Raw genomic sequence first — 21,539 nt, 5'->3', positions numbered from 1 at the left:
TGGATAGTACCAGGTGGTCTTTACCAGTGGTAAAGACTCTGCCTGCAATGCTGGAGACTCGGGTTCAATCCCTGGGTCGGGAAGATCCCCTAGAGAAGGAAATGGCAACCCACTCCAGTGTTCTTGCCTGGAGAGTCACGTGGACAGAGGAGCCTGGCAGGCTACAGTCCACGGGGTCGCAAAGAGTTGGACATGACTCTTTGAGCAGGTAGGCACCCCTCACTGCAGCTGGCAAGGGACCGAATCAGGACTCGAACTCAGGACACCAGACTACCCTGGTGGTCCAGTGGCTAAGGCACCCCAGTTTGATCCCTGGTCTGGGAACTAGATCCCACAGGCCATAACTAAAAGACCTGTGGCAGGTAAATAAATAAATAATACTGTTTTAAGGAAAGATAGTACAGATGAGATGAGGCTCTGACCACCTCCCAGGCACTGTCCATAGGTATACACCCTCACCTCATCACCTTCTCTTGGCCGGTGAGCTCACCTCTGCCCGCACTCCAGGTGGACAAGGGGAGTGGTTGCCAAACATGGGCATCCATTGGTCAGGAACCGTTTCACTTCTGCCATCCATTTCTATTTTCTTGACACTTCACGTTACATATATGTGCTTATTTCCATTTTAGAGAAGAACCTGATTTGGGAGATTCTGATGTAAATGACAGCTTTTGTTACCACTACTTGCTGTTCAGTCATGAGCAACTCTTTGCGACCCTATGGACCAGGCAGGTGGGGTTCTTTACCACTGAACTACCAGGGAGGCCCCTATCTCTACTTATATCCTCCTATTTGGACTTGGCAGGGACTCAGCTATAAACCAGCGTTTGCAAAGATGGCTATTCTGAGGGAATGGAGAAAGACAGGGAACCTGGTGTGCTGCAGTCCATGAGGTTGCAAAGACTCAGACACGACTTTCCCCCCTCACCATGGATGAAGGTGGGGACTTCTTTTTTAAAATTGATATAACCTTACATGTTTCATAAGGAGAGTACTAGAAGCCCAAGTTCACCACAACCATCACCACCAACATCATCAATAATGAGAGAATTTCTGGAAGAAGATGCAAGCTTCCAGGCCAACAGTTGCTAGACACGACTTTAGGCAAATCATTGGACCTATCACACCATACTGTCTTCATTTGTAAATCACGGTAGCACTGTCTTCAGGGGTCAGTGGACATAGACCAGTGGAAGCTGGTCTATGTAACTTGCACAGTCCCCTGTATAAGGAGTTTCCAGAGAAGGGCACTGGATATACTTGAAATGGTATAATTCATGCTATGAAGACAACTGCCTTACTCAAATCAGCTTTTGGCTCTTAGAGTTAAGACTTCTTGGTTCTACAGTCGAATGCTGAAAGTTCCCATTGCGCCAGGAGAGCAAGAATGCCCGTTCTGGATTGTCGGACCTGCCACTTGCCTGATGTGTGGTTTAGACACAATCACCTCTTTGGTCTCAGGGTCCTCACCTGTGAATGATAAGCTTGCAAGTTACAAAGTGTTGCTGTAAGCCTGTTCCATAGGTTGTTTTGTTTATTCCATGTGCGTGTGGGTTAAGTCACGTCAGTCGTGTCTGATTCTTTGCGACCCTATAGACCTTAGCCCGCCAGGCTCCTCTGTCCATGGGATTCTCCAGGCAGGAATACTGCACTGGGTTGCCATGCCCTTCTCCAGGGGATCTTCCCAACCCAGGGATCGAACCCGCATCTCTTATGTCTCCTGTACTGACAGGTGGAATCTTTACCACTAAAGCCACGTGGGAAGCCCTATTTATTCCACATAACAGTATTAAAAGGCAAGTAGTCTTCTCATCATGAATTATGGAGGAGGAGCCTAAGGCACAGAGCTTTGGGTTAAGTTACCCTTGACTGCAGGGCTTCATAGTGGTGCAGACGAATCTGCCTGCAACGCAGGAGACGCAGGTTGGATCCCTGGGTTGGGAAGATCCCCTGGAGAAGGGCATGGCAACCCAGTGCAGTATTCTTGCCTGGAGAATCCCATGGAAAGAGAAGCCTGACGGGCTCTAGTCCGTGGGATCACAGAGTCGGACACGACTTAGCAACTGAGCACGCAGGCACCCTTGACTGCATCTGGAAGGGACCGAATCAGGATTCAAAGTCAGAACACCTGTGTCCACACTCCATATTTTAAAAACTTTTGTATGTATGACCAACTTGACAGCAGTGTTAAGATAACTAAATGAGATAGGATTACGATGTTATCAAGAAGGACTTCCTTGGTGGCTTAGTGGTAAGAATCCACCTGCCCATGGAGGAAACACATGTTTGATCCCTGGTCCAGGAGGATTCCACGTATTGCAAAGCAACTAAGCCCATATGTCACAGCTACTGAGCCTGTTCTCTGGTGCCCGGGAACTGCAACTACTGAAGCCCACAGGCTCCAACTACTGAAGCCCGTGCACCCTAGAGCCCGTGCTCCACCAACAAGAGAAACCACCACCATGAGACGCCTGCACACCACAACTAGAGAGCAGCCCCTGCTTGCCGCGAATGCAGGAAAGCCCAGGCAGCAACCGAGACCCAGCACGGCCAAAACCAAAGTAATTTAAAACACACATACCATTAAGCAAATGTGGTAGACAATCCAACCCTGGTGGGAGCCTTAAATAATTAAAGAAAATAAGGAATGTATTATTCTTGGTCTTAGTACAGTGTGGGTGCTCAGTTGTATCTGAGTCTTTGCGACCCCATGGACTGTAGCCCACCAGGCTCCTCTGCACATGGGATTTCCCAGGCAAGAATACTGCAGTGGGTTGCCATTTCCTTCGCCAGGGGATCTTCCTGACCCAGGGATCAAACCAACATCTCCTGCATTGCAGGCGGACTGTTTATCACTGCACCACCTGGAAGCACTTGATAAACATCAACCCTGCCACTTACTATGATGATTTTTTTTTTCATCTTCTTCCTACAAGCCTCCCTAATTGTTGTCTGGATAATTAACAGCTTTGCATGGGTGCGTGCATATGTACTAAGTCACTTCAGTCGTGTCCAACTCTTTGTGACCCCCTGGACCGTAGCCCGCCAGGCTCCTCTGTCCATGGGGTTCTCCAGGCAAGAATACTGAAATAGCTTGCCATGCCCTCCTCCAGAGGATCTTTCCCACCCAGGGATTGAACCCAGGTCTCCTACATTGACAGGCGGATTCTTCACTGTTCGCACCTCTTGGGAAACCAGTTAACGGCTGTACTAAAAGCTTAGACGTTATTAACTGTTTTCATTTGAAACATAAGGTTGTTTTCTGATTGTTGTTTTGTTTTAAACCAAAGGTTGAGGTTTCCACGATGGGGAAATAACTCAGCTTAGTTCTGTTTCTTTCTTAGACATCTGTAGTTGTTCCACTGACTTCTTGGGAATGATGGGTGAAGAAGAGGGTCATGTGACCCAGCCAGTCAGGTCCCTTGCAGGGTGCCGCCTGGTCTACCCGCGGCGACAATGCCTGCTGCTTACCTGGGCAGCTGCACCGCCTGCCCTGGTGGGCAGAAGAGCAGACTCGTGTGGACATGGCGAATCCACTCTCCCAGGAAACACACAGAGGCCAAAGAATCATAACACCAACTCACGCGGACCTTTTCAGACTAAGCTTTTATTTTTTTTGATATTACAAACCAGTTTTCTTTATTCACAAACCACTGTAAGTGATATAAACACTAATTTCTAAAGACAGATATACACGTTTTCTGGGTTTGCAGATTGCGTGAGGTGTGTGTTAAGTCACTATATGCCACACATGATAGTAATCTTTTTTTTTCCATAATTCATAATAGCAATAGTTATTTAGATAAATGAAAACATTCCAAATAAATACTGTTTAAAAAAATCCAAAATGTCTGTTTACATCTCTGACATACATTTTAAAATGACTTATTGGCCTCTTGGAGGAGTGCCTGACAAAAGAGTCTGTAACACCAGTTGGCACCCACTTGCTCTAAATGATTTTATTAAAACTACATACAGTCATGGGGGAAAGTACAGCTCATCAATGAAAATCAAAACTGCAAATTAATTTTACTTGAACCAACACAGTAAGAATTCTATGTTTGTGATTCCAAATACAGTGCAAATTCTGGATTTTGAAATCTGAGACACATGGGAGACTTCGCTTGATTCTCCCAAACCCCCTGTTCCTTCTACCTCACCCCACTTTGGGGTCGGATGCCGTAGCATCTTAATATATCCTTTCCCTCAAAAACATCAACCAGGCACCCGTTGTCATAACACCTTCTCCATGTGGAGGAAGATGAGAATGTCTCAGGAATGCTATCAAGCACCCTCTCCCTTCTTCCCTCCCCCACTGGCAAAAAGAATATTTTTCTCTGCTTTTGGACGCTAAGCAGCAGTTTTTTCCCCCGTTTCTCTCTTTCTCTCTCTTTTTTTTTTTTGTTTTTTATTTTTATTTTTTCTGCAAGATCACGGTGATCTTAGATAGCAAAGCTACAGAAACTCGGTTTTCAAATCTTGTGAAACTTTATTGATGGTTTAATATCCAACCGATCTTACTGCATGCACATTGGATGACAAGAGAAAAGCTGGATCACAAACACTTTTTTTTTTTTTTAAGTTTTGTCTGGTTTTGTCTTAAAGCAGAGTTGTTACAGCGGATTGGCAGGTTCACAGCAGTGAGCTGAGAGCTTTACTAAAGTGCGTGCCATACGAAGGCCTGCACTGCACACATGGAAGTTGTTAGCTATGGAAGCAAAACTACTGGGGACGACTTGCTGCAGGATATATATATATTTTTTTAATTTAAATACAAAACCAGGAAGATCCGTGACAGACACCCCAACTGAGATTAACTTTGTAAACAGAACAACATGAAAAGACTTCGAACAGAAGGAGTATACAGACAAACTGCAATTTTTCGGATGCGTCATTTTGGCCCTGCTTCCGAGGTGGGGGGGAGGGGGGCGTTCTTTAGGGGATGTGGAGGGTGGACCTACTTTTTTCGCTTCCTTTTGACAAGTGTCCTGGGCCTTGGAGACAAAAAAAGAAAACTAAAGATATTGATTTGAGAGAATCCCTAGGGATCGGGGAAAAAAATGGGAGGGCGGGCTCTCACGGGCTGAAAAATTGCAGGTTGCTTACACAACACGGTCATGTTTCAAAAAGTACCAAGCGGATGAAAATACCATGATTATCTCTACCCAATGATTGCAATGCTTGTAAAATGCTTCTATAAATCCGAATATGATTATCATGTAATTCCATAAAAATTATACGTCTTGTCTGTAACAGTTGTTTTGAGGCTAAAACTAAAGCTTCGAAAGACTGTTTCTAGAACTTAACAACGCCACTGCACAGATGTAAATTTTATACATTTTTTTTCACTGGTACAAAGAATTTAAGTTTTTATTACTTTCTTTTTTTTTGGAAAAAAAGAAAAAAATAGAAACAGTGCTTTTTATCACCTTTTTATTAATGTTATTTTTTTCCCTCCCATAATATAAAAGTCAGCAATGATATCAATAATTTATTATACTGGAAGAAATATAAAAAGAATGCTTGCGGATGGCCTAACTAGCAGTCTTTTGCCTAAATAACTAGTGGCTGGTTAAGAAGCTGAATACTGCCAGGTGGAATGGTTGTAAAGGGTGGGTTTGCGCAGCTGCATTCAGCTTGGATGCACAAGTGTTTCTAGAAGCATCCTCTTAACAACCTAACCTTTGGCTTGAACTGACAGTGAGTAACTTAGAACCGTTGCTATATGGACGTTGGTGCAGTGGGTCGTTTAGATTCATCAGTTACTTTTTTTTTTTTCCCCTTTCAGCCAAACCCCAGTCCCCACCCCCTAGGTCCCTCCCACCCTTCCCGTTTCATAAAATAAAATAATGCGGATGCAGAAAAGAACATGACTCCTGTAGTCACTTACACTCTTCCCCAACAGCTGATAACCCCAGTAGCTTAATATTCAGCATATATAATTTCATTTACAGAATACAGCACTCTGGATATGGCCCTATACCAGTGTTTAGTCATAGCTAGCATCTCTCTAGATCAACCACAAAAAAAAAAAAAAAAACTGCCTACAGCCAGCAACCAAACTACAGAACCTTCGGAAATGAAAGACCCACAATATTAAAATACACAGAACAAAATATCTGAGGTATAAGATAAAAAATGTAATTTTTTTTCCTCTTTTTAATTTAATTTTTTTTTTTTAGATGCTAAAATGATGCACTACTGCATGTATTGCAATACCCAGGCCTCGGAAAGCTTCCTTTTTCCCCACGTTGGAAGGTTTTTTTTTTTTTTTTTTTAAATGGTTTTTGTCATTTAGTATGGAGCAAAACGGTTGTATCCCCCTCGGTATATACTAGCCTGCAATGAAGAAAGAACGAGACCCACATCGTCAGCATGGCTCCTAGTCTTGGCATCAGTCAAGGGTGCAAAAGCATTCTGAAACAAAGCAATTTAAGGGGTGTGTTTTTTACATTTTCCTTTTGCAATACGTGGATCATCAAAAAAGACTACTATGTGAAAAAACAGACACTCGGAAACAACCAATATGGAGGCGTCCCCTACCCATCCCAGGTCCACTTTTTGGAGAATTGAAGATACTGCCAAGCCTGACCTCTCCCCACCCCCCAATCGCTCCTTACAACAAAAAAATCCCTGTAGAACCAACTTTGGGCGGCCAGTCCTGGGAGCTATAAAGGACTCTGAAACAAATGGGCCGCTAAAGGATTGATGCTGTCTCTTATTCTTGGCTTGTTTGAGTCACTAACAATACTGTGTGTCAACGATGCAAAAGCATTTTGAAACAAAGCAATTTAAGGGGTGTGTTTTTTTACATTTTCCTTTTACAACATGTGGATCATCAAAAAAAAAAAAAAGACTACTATTTGAAAAAATAGACACTCAGAAACAACCAATATGGAGGCGTCCCCTACCCATCCCGGGTCCACTTATTAGAAAATTGAAGATAGGACCAATCCTGAGCTCCTCTCCCCATAGCTCCTTATAACAAAAATTCTCTGTAGAACCAAATTTGGGCGGCCAGCCCTGGGAGCTAAAAAGGACTCTGAAACAAATGGGCTGCTGAAGTATTGATGCTGTCTCTTAGGGTTGGCCACCTGAGTCACTGATAATAATGTGCTCTGTTGGGAAAGGCTCTGTCTACACTCAAGATGTTGCATGCAGAGGGCTTATTGAATGTCATCATTCAACCCTCTTGGCCGAAACTTTCCCCCAGTGGACTGGGTGTTGAAGTGGAGTGGCTGAATGGCGAAAGCGGGATGAACATGTAAGTCCACTCTTTACTTGACTCAGCTGAACAATCTGTATGGAAGGTGCTCTTGAGAAGGGAGTTGTGTAGATGAATTACTGGATGTCATTGAGCTTGTGCAAAAAATGATAGGTTTCCCAATTATGGCGGAATGTCTACCGCCAAGCTCCAGGGAATTGCCTAGCCATGGTTTTAGACGGCACTTAACTATCTCCTTTTGTGACAGGATGCCAATGAATGCCTCTGGGGCTTTATCTTTAGGAGAACTGATGTCTTGATCTCAAGCAGAAATCTGCATGCCAAAAAGCTTTGTAATGATTGCATACGCTCTCACGTAATGGGCACGTCTTACTGTACGCTTTTAGTGCATAGAAGTTTGAACAAGTACAGGCAAATTCACCACCCCCCCTTTCGCCTCCCAGTGTTGCCCTCCCCCCAAACCCCTCCCAAAACAAAAACCCAGCCCCACTCCCACCAAAAAAAAAAAAAAAAAAAAGAGACAACTCCCAAACTGCTTCCTTCTAATTCCTTATGTACTAGGCACACACACAAAGCGTGCCTCTCTCTCTATTTTCTTTCCTGGGCGACTATGACTTTAAACATGAATTGTAATAGGGGAGGAGAGGCAGTCAGATTCTCAGCTGCCTGACAGCAGAGGCCTGGAACTGTGCAGCTTAGCTCCTCTGAGGTCTGTGGTGGGGCTGGAACCTTGGGGCTATGTGAATGAGCGGCAAGGGAGGGAGGGAAAAAAAAAAGAAAACAAAAAGTTCTGCATTGACACTGCATTCCGTTAGTGATGGATTTCATTATCAACATGACTAATTATTCCATTAAGGTAAGTGCTTGGCTAGGTGAGACTTGCAAACTGAGAAATATAATAACTTACATGCACGACATTGCCAAGAAATTAAGACATTTATCAAGTTTACTGGGAGGATTAATGTGGCATTTTTTAGCTGCTGTTAGCACAAGAGACAAATTCAATTAAGGGAAAGTGAGAGGATGTCAGCCTTCAACCCATCCTGAGATCCCAGCTGGGGGGAGGGGCGGCCGGGGGCCGGGGGAGGGGGGCAAGGAAGAAGCGAGGAAGAGGAGGAAGCGGAACTCACCATGGCACCAACGCCGTAGGTGGGGGCTGGAGCAAGTGTGTGGTGGTAGGGGTCGGTAGCATAAACTCGTCCGTAACTAGAAGGAAGACAGAGGGGAAGATTAAGCCATAATCTGTGATTAACAAAGTAACAATAACAACCGTAAAACACAAAATACCAAGACAGTGTGGAGGGGCCCTATCCATCTTGAGAAATAAGAGACGCATTCCAATTGGCCACGTAACATGAGAAAAGTCCATCCTATACAACACATTCCTGTGTCCACTTAACATCGCTGGTGATAAAAGTATGTGGAGTGTGTGTGTGTGTCTGTGTGTTTCCTCTCTCTCTCATACAACCCTTTCTACACTGGGTTGGAGGCAGGCAACAGCTTGAAAGAGTGGTCTTAAGAAAGCCAGGAACCACAGAGGACCCATTATAATCAAGACAGATTGTTCTCTTTTCCTAACAAAGTTGTCACCAATCAAGTGAGACAGGGTGGGCCAAAAAGGGCCCAGTCTTTACAGTTAGGGTCCAACATGTCAGAATGGGAAAGAACAGATGTATTCAAACAGAAGCATCCTTGAAGGCTTTGTGGGACCTCCCTCCCCACTCAAGAATTAGAGCCTGATTTGATTTTTGAGTCTATCACCCCAGAACTTCTATCTCATCAATCTCTAGCCAGGTTCTGGGAAGCGATACATTTTAAACAATATTTCTTTTTTTTAATAGTTTTTTTTTTTATATGGATCATTTTTAAAGTCTTTATTGAATTTGTCACAATATTGCTTTTGTATTATGTTTTGTTTTTTTTGGCCACAGGGTATGTGGGATCTTAACTCCCTGACCAGGAATGGAACCTGCATTGGAAGGCGAAGTCTTAACCACTGGACCGCCAGGAAATCCCTTGAACAATATTTCTTGATGACATTTCCTTATATCTGAGGATTTTTTCCTCCTCTCTCTACCATCCTCCTTCCACTGCCCTGATGCCCAGCACAGGCTTTAAAAGAAAAATGTAGAAGAGATGGACACCTAATGCATTGGATAAACACTGCAACTCATCAGATATTAGAGCTCAGAGAGATTAGGTCATTTGCTCAAAGTCACAGAGCTAGACAGAGTCAGAGCTAATCCTTGAATCTCTCAGGGCAACTCTCATGCTCTTTCCATGGTTCCAGATACCCTTCCTTGAATGGCCTGCCAGATATCTTGTTAGAGAGAGTTTGAACGCTGCTGTTTTGGTAATGATCACACCTGAGATGCAGGAGAAGTTAGGTGAGGGTCTCTGGAAGCAAAGCCTGAAATGGAGATTCTTCCGCCCCGATTTGTTGGGGGTGGTGCGTTTAAGAGGGAGAGGCAAGCAGCTCAGAGAAAGGCAAAATAGAGAACCAAGGGTGTATCAGTTCTGAGCTGAAAACTAACTTCTCCCTAATCCTGAGTTGCACCCCAAAGTTGATCCCAGCTGGAGGCAAGTGGGTTGGCTTTTTAATGCTCTTGTTAGTTAAGCATTAGCTGTAGACTTCCTAGAAGGGCAGAGGATAAACGTCCTACTTGCAGTGATTCTTTGGGAGAGAGTAAGTCTCTGCAGAAAGAGGCGGTTGGGTACCATTGGTGACCAACATTCACAGTGGCTGGGGAGGGATAAACCAGCCACTTGATGGGGTAGGTGTTAATTATCAATGGCTTTTGAATCTTGAACACTCCTTTAAAGAAGGAAGGAACAAGCCAGGAAGTAGTCATTGGTCTATACTATCAACCTTGGGGTCGAATTTGCATTGACTTTATTCTTCTCCTCCCTTGTCTGTCCCTATTTGCCTTCTAATCTTCCTTCTCATACTTGATGGATAAAGAATGCACTGCATGGATCTCACATCGTGAAGCCTGAGAAGGAAGAACCAGGGAGAAAACCTTCTAACTCTCAGGCTCTGAGTTAGACTCCAGATTGGGGAAAAAAAAAAAAATGATTATACTAACCTCCTGATTCTGGGAAAGATTGAGGCAGGAGGACAAGGGGAGCAACAGAGAATGAGATGGCTGGATGGCATCATCAAATCAATGGACATGAGTTTGAGAAAACTCTGGGAGATAGGGAAGGACAGGGAAGCCCGGGGTACTGCAGTCCATGGGATAGCAAGGAGTCAGACACGACTTAGCGACTGGACAACAAAATACTAAGCTCTCATTGGACATGCTTTACTCCCAAGCCCCTCTGCTTGTTTCAAAGGTCACTGAGCTCAAATCATCTACACGAGTCTTCTGCCTGATCCTCAAAAGTGTCAACATTCAGCATTCTCCTGATCCCCAAAAACAAACAGGAGTTTCTTTTCTGAGATGAATCTCTCAGTGAAACTAACAAATAGGCAAGCCCTTCTTGCCTTCATTCCTTGGGACATCCTTTGTGACTTTGACTCACTGAAACTGCCTTTAATCAAAGATTCCCCCTCTCTCAGGGAGGGAAAAAAAAAAGCAGATGTATGTCCAAGACAGGGTGTGTTAAAGCAAGAAGAATGATGACTTTTTGAAATAAATCTTTTATTCATGGAGGTTACTCATGAAACTGGGGCGTTTACCCCTAATTAGAAGCCGCTACTAATAGGGAGAAAAGAACATGATGGATGACTTTGGTGTTGATTTTCATTTCATGAGAAAACAAAGTCTGTCACGGATCTGGAGGGAAAAAAAAAAGTAATAGGATTATTTTTAATGTATTTTCGACTGGCAAAGCTGGTTATAGGAACTGGCTATGAATTGCAAAAGTGAACTAAAAATGCTTGGATATTTACTAAATGATGCCATAGTGTGGTGTTCCTCCAAAACAAGTGGTGAAGATGCTAATTCAGAGCAATGATTAGTAGTTTTATTTATTTTTTTTAATTTGGGGACTGATTTTGCTGTAGCAAAAATGTCCCATTTTGAGGAGACAACAGAGTGGTGATCTGAATGTGAAAAGGTAACCCCCCACTTTTCCTCTCACATCCTTTAATGGTCATTCATTGATAACTCTGGGCCGAGCGTCAGCCTCCGTGGAAAAATCAAGCTAACAGTTTGGCAGCGTTCCCTTCCAGGGCAGAAGAAAAAGAGAGCAGCGCCGAAGTGGTCCTCATAAATGAGCAAGCTCCTTTTTGCTCCTCAGGGTGACCTCTACCTTCAGAATCCGGTGGCTTTATTATGATTAATAAATTTCATCTCCACAGAGGAAAAGGAACCAAGTCAGCTCAAACTGAAAGCAAGGAGGCTTCTTTTCAAATGCTAATCCCGAAACACGCCCTTCCGTGACACCACCATTTAGACACAAGGTTATCAGGGAAGATGTGGACTGGAGTTCCACTGAGGCTTCAGGGATGCTGGCCACATCAGTGACCTCCAGCGGCAGAGCCCAGAGGAAGAGGGCTGGTTCCCAGGGACCTTGGAGGGAAGGATGGGGAACACCACGTGGAGACAGACCCGCGCCTGGCATCACCCTGCGGACCAGCCATCCCTGCTGAAGCAGGACAGGGCTTGCAGTGGCCCCACAGCCCACCGGTCAAAAATTACAGATGAAATCTGAGACGTGACCACGTCACTCACACTATCCCCACCCTGACATAAACCACCGGTATTTCATCAGAACCAAATCAGAAACAGTCATTTATATCTATATCTGTCTATCTGTCATCTGTCTCGCTGTCTGTCTCTCTATTTATCATCTATGATTTGTCTGCCTGTCTATCACCTATCATTTATCACTCGGTCTCAATCATCTATCAACCATCTATCTGTCTCTCCATCATCTGTCTACCTCTATCTATCCTCTGTCTATCTGCCAATTATCTATCTATCTATAATCTATCTATTATCTATCTGTCTATCTGTCTATCTGCCTAGCTGCCTATCACCTATCTTTCCATCTATTTAAATATAAACCTGTATCAACCTAATCATACTTAACGGCCTTGCTTAAAATCCTTCAATGATTTCCCACTTATCCTAGAATAAAATCCAACTTGCCTGAGTCACCCCTGCCCCGCTCTCACCCCCATCTCACTCCCAACCCCACCCCTTGCTCATGAGGACTCCCAGGACATGGGCAAACTCATTCTCCCCTTGGGACCCTGGCCATGCTTATCTTCCATCTGAGCTGCTCCCTTTCATCCTTGACCTCTCAGCTCAAACATCAGCAACAGAGCGGTGCCTGCCTCCCTGAACGCTCTTTCTTAGGCACACTTTCCAACCACATCCCCATCCTTCACGTCATGAAGCAGATCTCCATTCATTTTGGTGACTTACTTCCAGACTTGACTGTGTATCTGTGTCCCTTCTGGAATGCCTGCCCCACCCCCACCCCCAGGGGCTGGGCTGAGTCTATCTTGTTTCCTCCTTTTTCTCCATTGTCTGCTGCTGCTGCTGCTGCTAAGTTGCTTCAGTCGTGTCCGACTCTGTGCGACCCCATAGACGGCAGCCCATCAGGCTCCACTGTCCCTGAGATTCTCCAGGCAAGAACGCTGGAGTGGTTGCCACTGCCTTCTCCAGTGTCTAGCACAGCACAAACTATGGGGCAGGTGAACGAGGGAGCAAGCCAATGCCACTTGTTGAGTGGAGGAGGGCTAGGGAGAGACAAGAGGCCTGGGAAGACCCTGGTATCAACCATCTGTCAGTGCCATGCTCCTAGGAGCTATGCTTTCTAAAGATTCTATATCACCTGCTCCCAGAGACAATCAAAACACTTCAAGATGCTCAGAAAACAGTTCCTTGAGTCTCAAAATGCACAGTGTGTTATTTCCCATCACCCCTGAGAGTTCACAGAGGCCAAGCTGCCATTAAGTTCATCACTCCCTTTCTCCAGGGGATCTTCCTGACCCAGAGATTGAACCCATGTCTCCTGTACTGCAGGCAGATTCTTGACTGAACCACCAAGGAAGTCCAAGTTCATCGAAGGGAAAAAAAAACAAACAGTCAAAGTGAAACAAGATAGCTGCTCTGCTCTCTAGTTTGCTCAACGCCATCATGAACCCTCCTGTGTTTTTGACCTTTGCGACAAGAAAGCCAAGAGGCTGGCCTGCCCCACGGAGGACCAAGGCTTGGAGCCAGAAGATCCAGGCTCAAGTTCTCCCTTTGTGACGCACTTGATCAGTGATGCAGGGAACTTTCTCTGAACCTCATCGTCCTTGTTTGTAACATGATTCTGCTTGGTCTGAGCTCTGCCTAATTCACAGATAAAGCACATGAAAGGAAACCAGGGGCATTTAAAAGCCATCTACAGAGATGGGAGATTATGCTAACAAGGATTCTTCTACAGAATTTCATAAGCCGACCTCTCACTCCTGCCCAGATATTTGGTCTGCAGAAGCACCCAAAGGATCAGGATTGCGTGTAGTTCTAGCGATCAACTCACCGATGCTTTCGGAAGTGAAGCTCTGTCTCATTTATGAGTTACACATATAGTTTCAATGGCTATATTTGAACTTGATATGCTGGAGTCAAATGAGCACATAAGTTGCATACTGAATGGGAAATATGAACCCGTGTTTGTGAAAGAGCTTTGTCAATTCGACTGAGAAATGTAAATACTACTTATTATTAACATCTTCTAAGTCCAGCTGCAACAAGCTGGGTGTGAATGAAATACAGTAGGGCCATGTGGGTACCGTGCCCCTGGGTTCTAACAGTCAAGTGGTTTTCCTATAGGGGCACAGGAAGAACACTGTCATTAACTCCACTCCATAGAGTTCACTCTGTATATTTGAATTCACAGTCTTTATGCTCCTGAGAACTTTTAATCTTATTTCAGCATCACCTCCCCACATCTCCTGTCCCAAAGATAGCTGGGGTGGGGGGTGGGGGGTCCCTGGGGGCAGAAAGATGAATAAAATAGGCTCAGTCCTCTGATGAGGCTCCAAGCGTCACGGAGGTCTCCTAGACGGTCCCAATGCAGCAAGAAGGTGCCAACACTTGAGTCCCCACCATGATGAGAAGCGCTACAGAGTATGCATTCAAACCAGGATCCCTGACAAAGCGTCAAAATGTGCACTCCCAGAATCTGCAATGCCGTTAGAGCTACAGCGGCTTCATAATCAGATCTAAGATAGAGTCTGGAAGGTATTTGGGAACTTAATACACACCGATACACACCTCCCACAGAGTGTTCAAGGAGGGCCCCACACACGGCCCCATGGTCCTCACGGCCTGCAATTTGGAGAGCGATGGTTTAGCCAGGAAATGCTCCCCTTCCCGCCCCTGTGGTCTCAGACCTCAATGCTCAGTTGGCACTGGTGAAGGCACTCACTAAGGAATATTCCTCTATGATGACTGCGGCTTTCTCCTAGTCTCATCTAGGCAATGACTTCTATAATTGTAGACCACGTGAGTGACTGGGGATTTTCTAAAAGCTTCCCAAGATGCACAAGTCAGAAAGCAGAATCAATCCCATAATTCAAAACTTCCAAGAAAGACAGAGAAGAGGCAGAAGACATTCTCCAAGAGGAGCTAAAGAGTTAGCACAACCCGACGCTGAGATTTCTGAACTCTCCTGTGGCTCACTTCCTTAGCTTGGATTTGAAACGACTATCTTCACAGATTGCCTTTTTCAGTTTCATGATTCTTTTCCTCCAAAGTAGCAGGGATGGACTTTCCTGGTGGTTTAGTGGTTAAGAGCCCGCCTGCCAGTGCACGGGACATGGGTTTGATTCCATGGGTTCAAGGCCCAAGATTCCACGTGCCACGGGGCACCTACTGAAGTCCAGGCACCTAGACTTGGAGCTCTGCAACAGGAAAAGTCACCGCAATGAGAAGCCCGCACATCGCGACTAGAGAAAGCCCGTGCAGCAACGAAGATCCAGTGCAGCCAAAGAAACAAATACATTTGTTTTAAAAGACTAAGAGAATTTCGGCTCCTGCCCGCTCTCTGTTCCACGTGGGGTTCCTCCAGGAAAAACCCCTGAAATACCTGTGTCAGAACTACTCCCAAACTGAGTTGTCCTTCTGAAGCCATGGGTACAGCAACCTCCAAGCCCCATGTAAGCAGATCAATGGTTTTAACGGGATGAGAGGGAGACAGATTCTGACCTCTGCCCCAGAGATGTCCCACTACAGTGCCTATAGACACACACACATACACACACACACACACACACACACACACTCAAAGGCAAAATTAAAACATAAAGTCAAAACACATTGGAAGGACTGATGCTGAAGCTGAAGCTCCACTACTTTGGCCACCTGACGCAAAGAGCTGACCCACTGGAAAAGACCCTGATGCTGGAGAAGATTGAGGGCAGGAGGAGAAGGGGGTGACAGAGGATGAGATGGTTGGATGGCATCACTGGACATGAGTCTGAGAAAACTCTGGAAGATAGCGAAGGACAGGGAAGCCTGGTGTGCTGCAGTCCATGGGGTTGCAAAGAGTCGGACATGACAGTGACTGAACAATACGACACACTACCAACGTCCAGGTTAACTGTTGAAACATTTTAATTCTAGGTGAGCATCCTTGCTGCTAAGAGACCCCTTCCTGGGGCACACATACTCTTTCAATATTCATTAGAGAAAAATGAATGAAAATGTGGCTCTCTGATAGAAATATGGTAAAAGCCTCAAAGACAAGCTACATAGGACACTGTAAGTTTCCCAGTAGCCACATTAAAAAAAAAATGGAAAATAGGTGTCATTTATTTTTATATTTTAATTTGATTCAACAGATTAAAAATAGTATCATTTCCATGTGTCACTGACATAAAAATAATCCATGACATACTTTACCTTATGTTCATACTAGGTTGTTGAAATCTACTGTGTATTGTACGCTGAGAGTTCATGTCCACATGGACCAAGCATGTTCCAAAGGCTCCATGGCCACATGGTAATCGGTCACCATGTTGCAGAGAACGAGTCCAGAAAAATCTACAGAATGTTCTTCTCATTGAAAGACAAAACATTCCTGACGGATCAACTCAATGTTTCCTGGAGTGTGAGCTGAGGTCTCCTCTGTGAGAATGGTCTGGGGCCTAAGAACTTTGATTGTCAGGCTCCCTCTCCAGACCTAGGAACCGGAATTTCTGGGGCAGGGAGAAGGGAGGATGGAGTGTAATCTGTATTTTTTTTTTTTTTCAGTTTTAGTACTTTTCACTTGAAGTATAGTTGATTTGCAATGTTGTGTTAATTTCTTCTGTACAGCAAAGGGATTCAGTTACAGATACATACACATTTTAAAATATTCTTTTCCATTATGCAGATAAGTTCATCTGTACCATTTTTCTAGATGCCACATATAAGTGATAGTCTATGATGTTTGTTTTTCTCTTTCTGACTTACTTCACTAGCAGAAATAGGGACACAGATGCAGAGAACAAACTTAAGAATACCAAGGAAGGGAGGAAGGGGTGGGATGAGCTGGGAGACTGGGAATGACATATATACACTCTGTGTATAAAACAGATAGCTAAGAAGGACCTGCTGTACAGCACACGGCGAGCATGCTAAGTTGCTCAGCTGTGTCTGACTCTTTGCGACCCCATGGACTGTAGCCCACCAGGTTCCTCTGTCCATGGGATTCTTCAGGCAAGAATACTGGGGTGGGCTGCCATGCCCTCCTCCAGGGGATCTTCCTGACCCAGGGGATGAACTCATATCTCCTCATCTCCTGCACTACAGGGGGATTCTTTACCACTGAGTCCCTGGGGAGGCCCACAGCACATGGAACTCTCCTCAAGACTGTATAAAGAACTAAATGGCAAGAAAATGTAACAAGAGTTATACATCCGTTAGATGCATAACTGATTCACTTTGCTGTACAGCAGAAACGAATGCAACATTGTAAAGCAACTCTACTCCAATAAAAATTTCAACAAAAATTTTAAAAATAAATAAATAAAAATATTCTTTTCCATTACAGTTTATCATAGGATATAATTCTCCATACTGTACAGTAGGACCTTGTTGTTTATGCATGTGTAATAAATTCTGCAGGTGATCATCACCCAACCTTACATTTGATACCTGCTGTTGTATATTAAAAAAAAAAAAAATCTGCCCTGATTAACCCTCCCTTACTCAGGCTAATTCAGAGCTCTCTAGACATTGTTACTGCTCATAAGTAAACTGATAAAGACATTTCATTTTGAGGAGGTATTATTATTGCATGTAATAGGCTTTGAACTGTGTCTGGCCCATTGTAAGCACTCAGTCAACACTGGGAGGATCTTCACTAAGTTCCTTTCCCCGCATGTTCCCTTAGCACCCTACGCTTCCCCTATTAGAACACACATCACACTTTCCTGGAAATAGACCAATTAACTACCGATCGATTTGCTGCATGACAACTTTGCTGGATAATCAAATCACCAAAATGGAAAGGAGAGACCCTTAGATGAAATTTGCTGAAGGATCAATTAGAGGAATGGTCAATTTAGAAATTTCTTCTAAATAGTATCTGAAGTCTTAGTGCGGCTGCCTGGGTGTGCAAGTATGTGTGTGTGTGTTCAGGTTAGTGGGGAATAAAAAGATGGAAGGGGGTAGTGATACTCCCCACTGTGGCCCCAAACTTGACAAATAATGTCTCTAATAAAAGTGGACAGCAACCCACCGCCCCAAGGAGACTGGTTTCAGCAGCGTTTGCAGGTGTGTTTGGTCCAGGCTTCTTCCCAGGCCCCACATGTCTGTACTGAGTGCTCAAAAAGGACTGAGAGTCTGTCCTCGGGCTGGCTTCCCAACCAACATGATGGTACCTGGCATGGTAGAAGGGGTGAAACTTGCTGCCAGATCGAGACCCAGCCTCACCTGCCTCCCAGAGATACATAAACGTGCACACGCTCCCCCAGGCAGGGGGCAACTGGTAGCCAAAACAACAAGCTCAAAGTGTCTGGTACTTTCCAGGGCACTGTTTATCTTCTCTGTTGATTTTTAGCCACTGCTTTTCAGCAAAGGAAAGATTTCTGGAGAACTTCTCTAAAACACCCTTGGCTGGTGTCCTCTTCTGTCCCCCGGATGTGCAGAATTTCCTCTTTGCCACTCAGTCCTGCCCCGCTAGACCTGGGACCCACACATCGTGTGCTCAGCACACCTGAGCTGTATGAAGGAGACGGGGCCAAGGCAAATAAACTCCCACTGGACCATCTGTTTAGAGAATCATTTAGTTCCCTGGTGGTGGTGATCAGTCGCTTCAGTTGTGTCATAATAATCTATTGTTTAATGATATCATATTTTAATCTATCTACCCACTGCATTGTTGGGTACTCAGGTTGATAGCAAGTTTTCAAAAATATTGAAGAAAATAAACATCCTTGTATATACCCAGTTATAATTGCTTTAAAGAAAACAATTAATAAATAGCTAATCCTACTGCATGCGTGTTCAGTCATTCAGTTGTGTCCGACTCTTTGCAACCCACCAGGTTCCTCCATTCATGTGATTGTCCAGGCAAGAATACTGGATTGGATTGCCATTTCCTTCTCTAGCGGATATTCCCAACCCAGGGATCGAACCTGTGTCTCCTGAGTCTCCTGCATTGCAGAAGGATTCCTTACCCTCTGAGCCACCTGGGTCCCTCCAAATTTGAACAACTATGCCCACTCCCCAGTTCACAAATACTAGTTTTCTAGAAGCAAGAGAGCACAACCGAAGAATGCAGAATTCCATCTGGAGGTGAAGGTCAAGCATCCAAGGTCAAGATGAAAGGAGCACTTGGGGGCAGTGCAGTTCAGTGGAAGGAACAGTGGCATCAGATAGACTCCTGTGTAACCATGGTAACCATGGCCAAGTTACCAAACCTCTCTGGGTCTAAGCATATTATTCTCTTGAAATTTGCAAATAATGGTGATAGTAACCTCTGCCCCACTGAGATACTGTAATGAATTTTACACACATGTATACATAGGTACATATACACACACATGCATATATGTACATACTGTATATAATTTATTATACTTGCTAGTACACGGACTATACACAATAAATGACAGCAAGTTATGACTACAACCTGGGAAATTCAACACAGTTTATCTGAAAGTGAAAGTGAAGCTCTCAGTCATGTCTGGACTCTCTGCAACACTATGGGCTGTAGCCAGCCAGGCTCCTTTGTCCATGGGATTTTCCAGGCAAGAATACTGGAGTGGGTTGCCATTTTCTTCTCCAGGGGATCTTCCCCACCCAGGGATCAAAGCCAGGTCTCCCACAGTGCAGGCAGACTCATTACCCTCTGAGCCACCAGGGAAGCTTATCTGGGGGACAGTTATTTACTGCAGGGGTAAAGGGCTTGTCTTCTCTGCTCTCAAAAGGTCTTAACTCTTCAATGAAATGACCAATACACCGTGGGAGGAAGAGGGAAGGTGCGGGCATCTAACAAAAATTGGTCCTTGCACATCTCTCTAATCTGCTGGTACATTCTGTTTGTTCTCTTGTCAAAATGCAGCCCAATAAACCAGTTTGCAGCTCTTTTACAGCCATCATCCTAAACCAGGTCAGCATCACCCCTCCTGGGGCTTCAAGCCTCCGTATTTTTCTGCTCTGGCCATACTGCAAATCCAAAACCGGTCCAACTCATCATTAAAAAAAAAAAAAGTCAGACTACTGTCAACCCTCCAACGTCTTCCTATCACAACTTAAAATCTCAAATGATTTCTGTAACCTCCAAGTCCTAATTTGTTTGGACCCCTGGCTGTCTTCCTGTTATCTCTGAAATTTTCCCTGTACTCACACTCTGTAGACACGCCGAGCCTCAATGTTTCGCGCATGCGTTGACCACAGCGCCTCTGGACGTGCTACTGCTGTAGCCTGAAATGCTTCCGGTTCCCCAGTTACTCACCTGGCTCGATTCAGGTCCTGGCTCAAGTGTCACCCTCTCAGAGAGGCCATCTCTGATCGGTGAATATACAGGAGCATCACAACTTACTTTCTACCCTACCCTTGCTTTTTGATTCATTATGCTGCTGCTGCTAAGGCGCTTCAGTCGTGTCCGACTCTGTGCGACCCCGTCGACGGCAGCCCGCCAGGCTCCTCCGTCCCTGGGATTCTCCAGGCAAGAACACCGGAGTGGGTTGCCATTTCCTTCTCCAATGCATGAAAGTGAAAGGTGAAAGTGAAGTCGCTCAGTCGTGTCCGACTCCTAGTGACCCCATGGACTGCAGCCCAGCAGGCTCCTCTGTCCCTGGGATTTTCCAGGCACGAGTACTGGAGTGGGGTGCCATTGCCTTCTCCTTGATTCATTATAGCTATTGCATAACTCCACATGCGTGCGTGCTAAGTCGTTTCGGTTGTGTCCGACTCTTTGTGACCCCGTGGACTATAGTCCGCCAGGCTCCTCTGTCCATGGGATTCTCCAGGAAAGAATACTGGAGTGGGTTGCCATGCTCTCCTCCTGGGGATCTTCCCGACCCAGGGATTGAACCAGCATCTCTTCGGACTCCTGCATTGGCAGGCAGGTTCTTTACCACCAGCGCCACCCGGGGAGCCCGTAACTTGACTTGCTCATTCATGGGGTCTGCTGAAAGAGTCTCTTTTTTCTGCTCTGGTCACACTGCAATCCACAAAGCAGTCCAATTTATCATAAAAAAAGGAGTCAGAGCGCAGCTGATCCTCCAGTATCATCCTATCACTTGCGGTCTGGTCTGCACTAGGATGGAGGCTCTTGGAAGGAAAGCCTTCTCTGGACTTACGTAATGTGATGTACGGAACAGTGATGACCCAACATGTACAAATTAACTGACATGAACTTCCAGCAGTTCTATCAAAGTAAGTCATGTGTTTTTCAACCTCTGTTTTTGTATAAGACTCACACATTCTACTACAACTACAACACCTGACCAGTCTTTAAAAAGTTCCAATGAACCCCAGCGACAGGAAGGACTTGGATGGAAGGGGAGGGAAAATCACTTTGCCCTTTTTTCCACCTTTTGCAGAATCCAGCTCATCAAAGGTTCCTGATGTTACAGAATGTGAAAGCCGTGGGTGTGTTCAAGGTGGATGAGACAGCCACGTAAACACGTGTCTTTCAGGAACAAAATTAAAAAAAACAACCAATACCACTGACAACAACATACATTCCCATATGAATACAATCGCATAAACAACACATCCAAGTTTCTTCTATGTGTCTAGCAAAGGAGAATCAATATTTGATATTTTGGCTCTACCAAAATACCTTGGGTCTCTCTATCAAAGACCCAAGGAAGCATCTTCACTTTTCCTTTGGGAACAGAAAGAAAAGCTCTTCAGAGTTCCTGTTGCTC

General features: G+C 44.8%; 1 protein-coding gene across 7 annotated transcripts in view; it reads right to left on the bottom strand.

Annotated features, from left to right (window-relative positions):
- The window catches only part of RBFOX1 (RNA binding protein, fox-1 homolog 1), a 1,098,419-nt gene continuing 1,080,467 nt past the window's right edge, over positions 3,588-21,539 (bottom strand). For 4 of the 7 annotated variants that reach the window (XM_018040930.1, XM_018040927.1, XM_018040931.1 and 1 more), the window contains 2 exons: positions 8,356-8,431; positions 3,588-6,417 (listed from right to left, as the gene is read on the bottom strand). In XM_018040930.1, coding sequence (XP_017896419.1) covers position 6,417; positions 8,356-8,431 — 77 coding nt within the window. In that variant the 3' untranslated portion in view covers positions 3,588-6,416. Of the gene's footprint in view, positions 6,418-7,660; positions 7,962-8,355; positions 8,432-21,539 lie in introns of those variants that run through there. The other 3 variants (XM_018040924.1, XM_018040925.1, XM_018040928.1) reach the window with 2 other exon arrangements.

The sequence above is a fragment of the Capra hircus genome, chromosome 25 (genome assembly GCF_001704415.2).
Source record: "Capra hircus breed San Clemente chromosome 25, ASM170441v1, whole genome shotgun sequence".
Classification (NCBI taxonomy): Eukaryota; Metazoa; Chordata; class Mammalia; order Artiodactyla; family Bovidae; genus Capra; species Capra hircus.
Note: the sequence above shows the minus strand (reverse complement) of the source record. Positions and strands in the feature narration are given on the sequence as shown.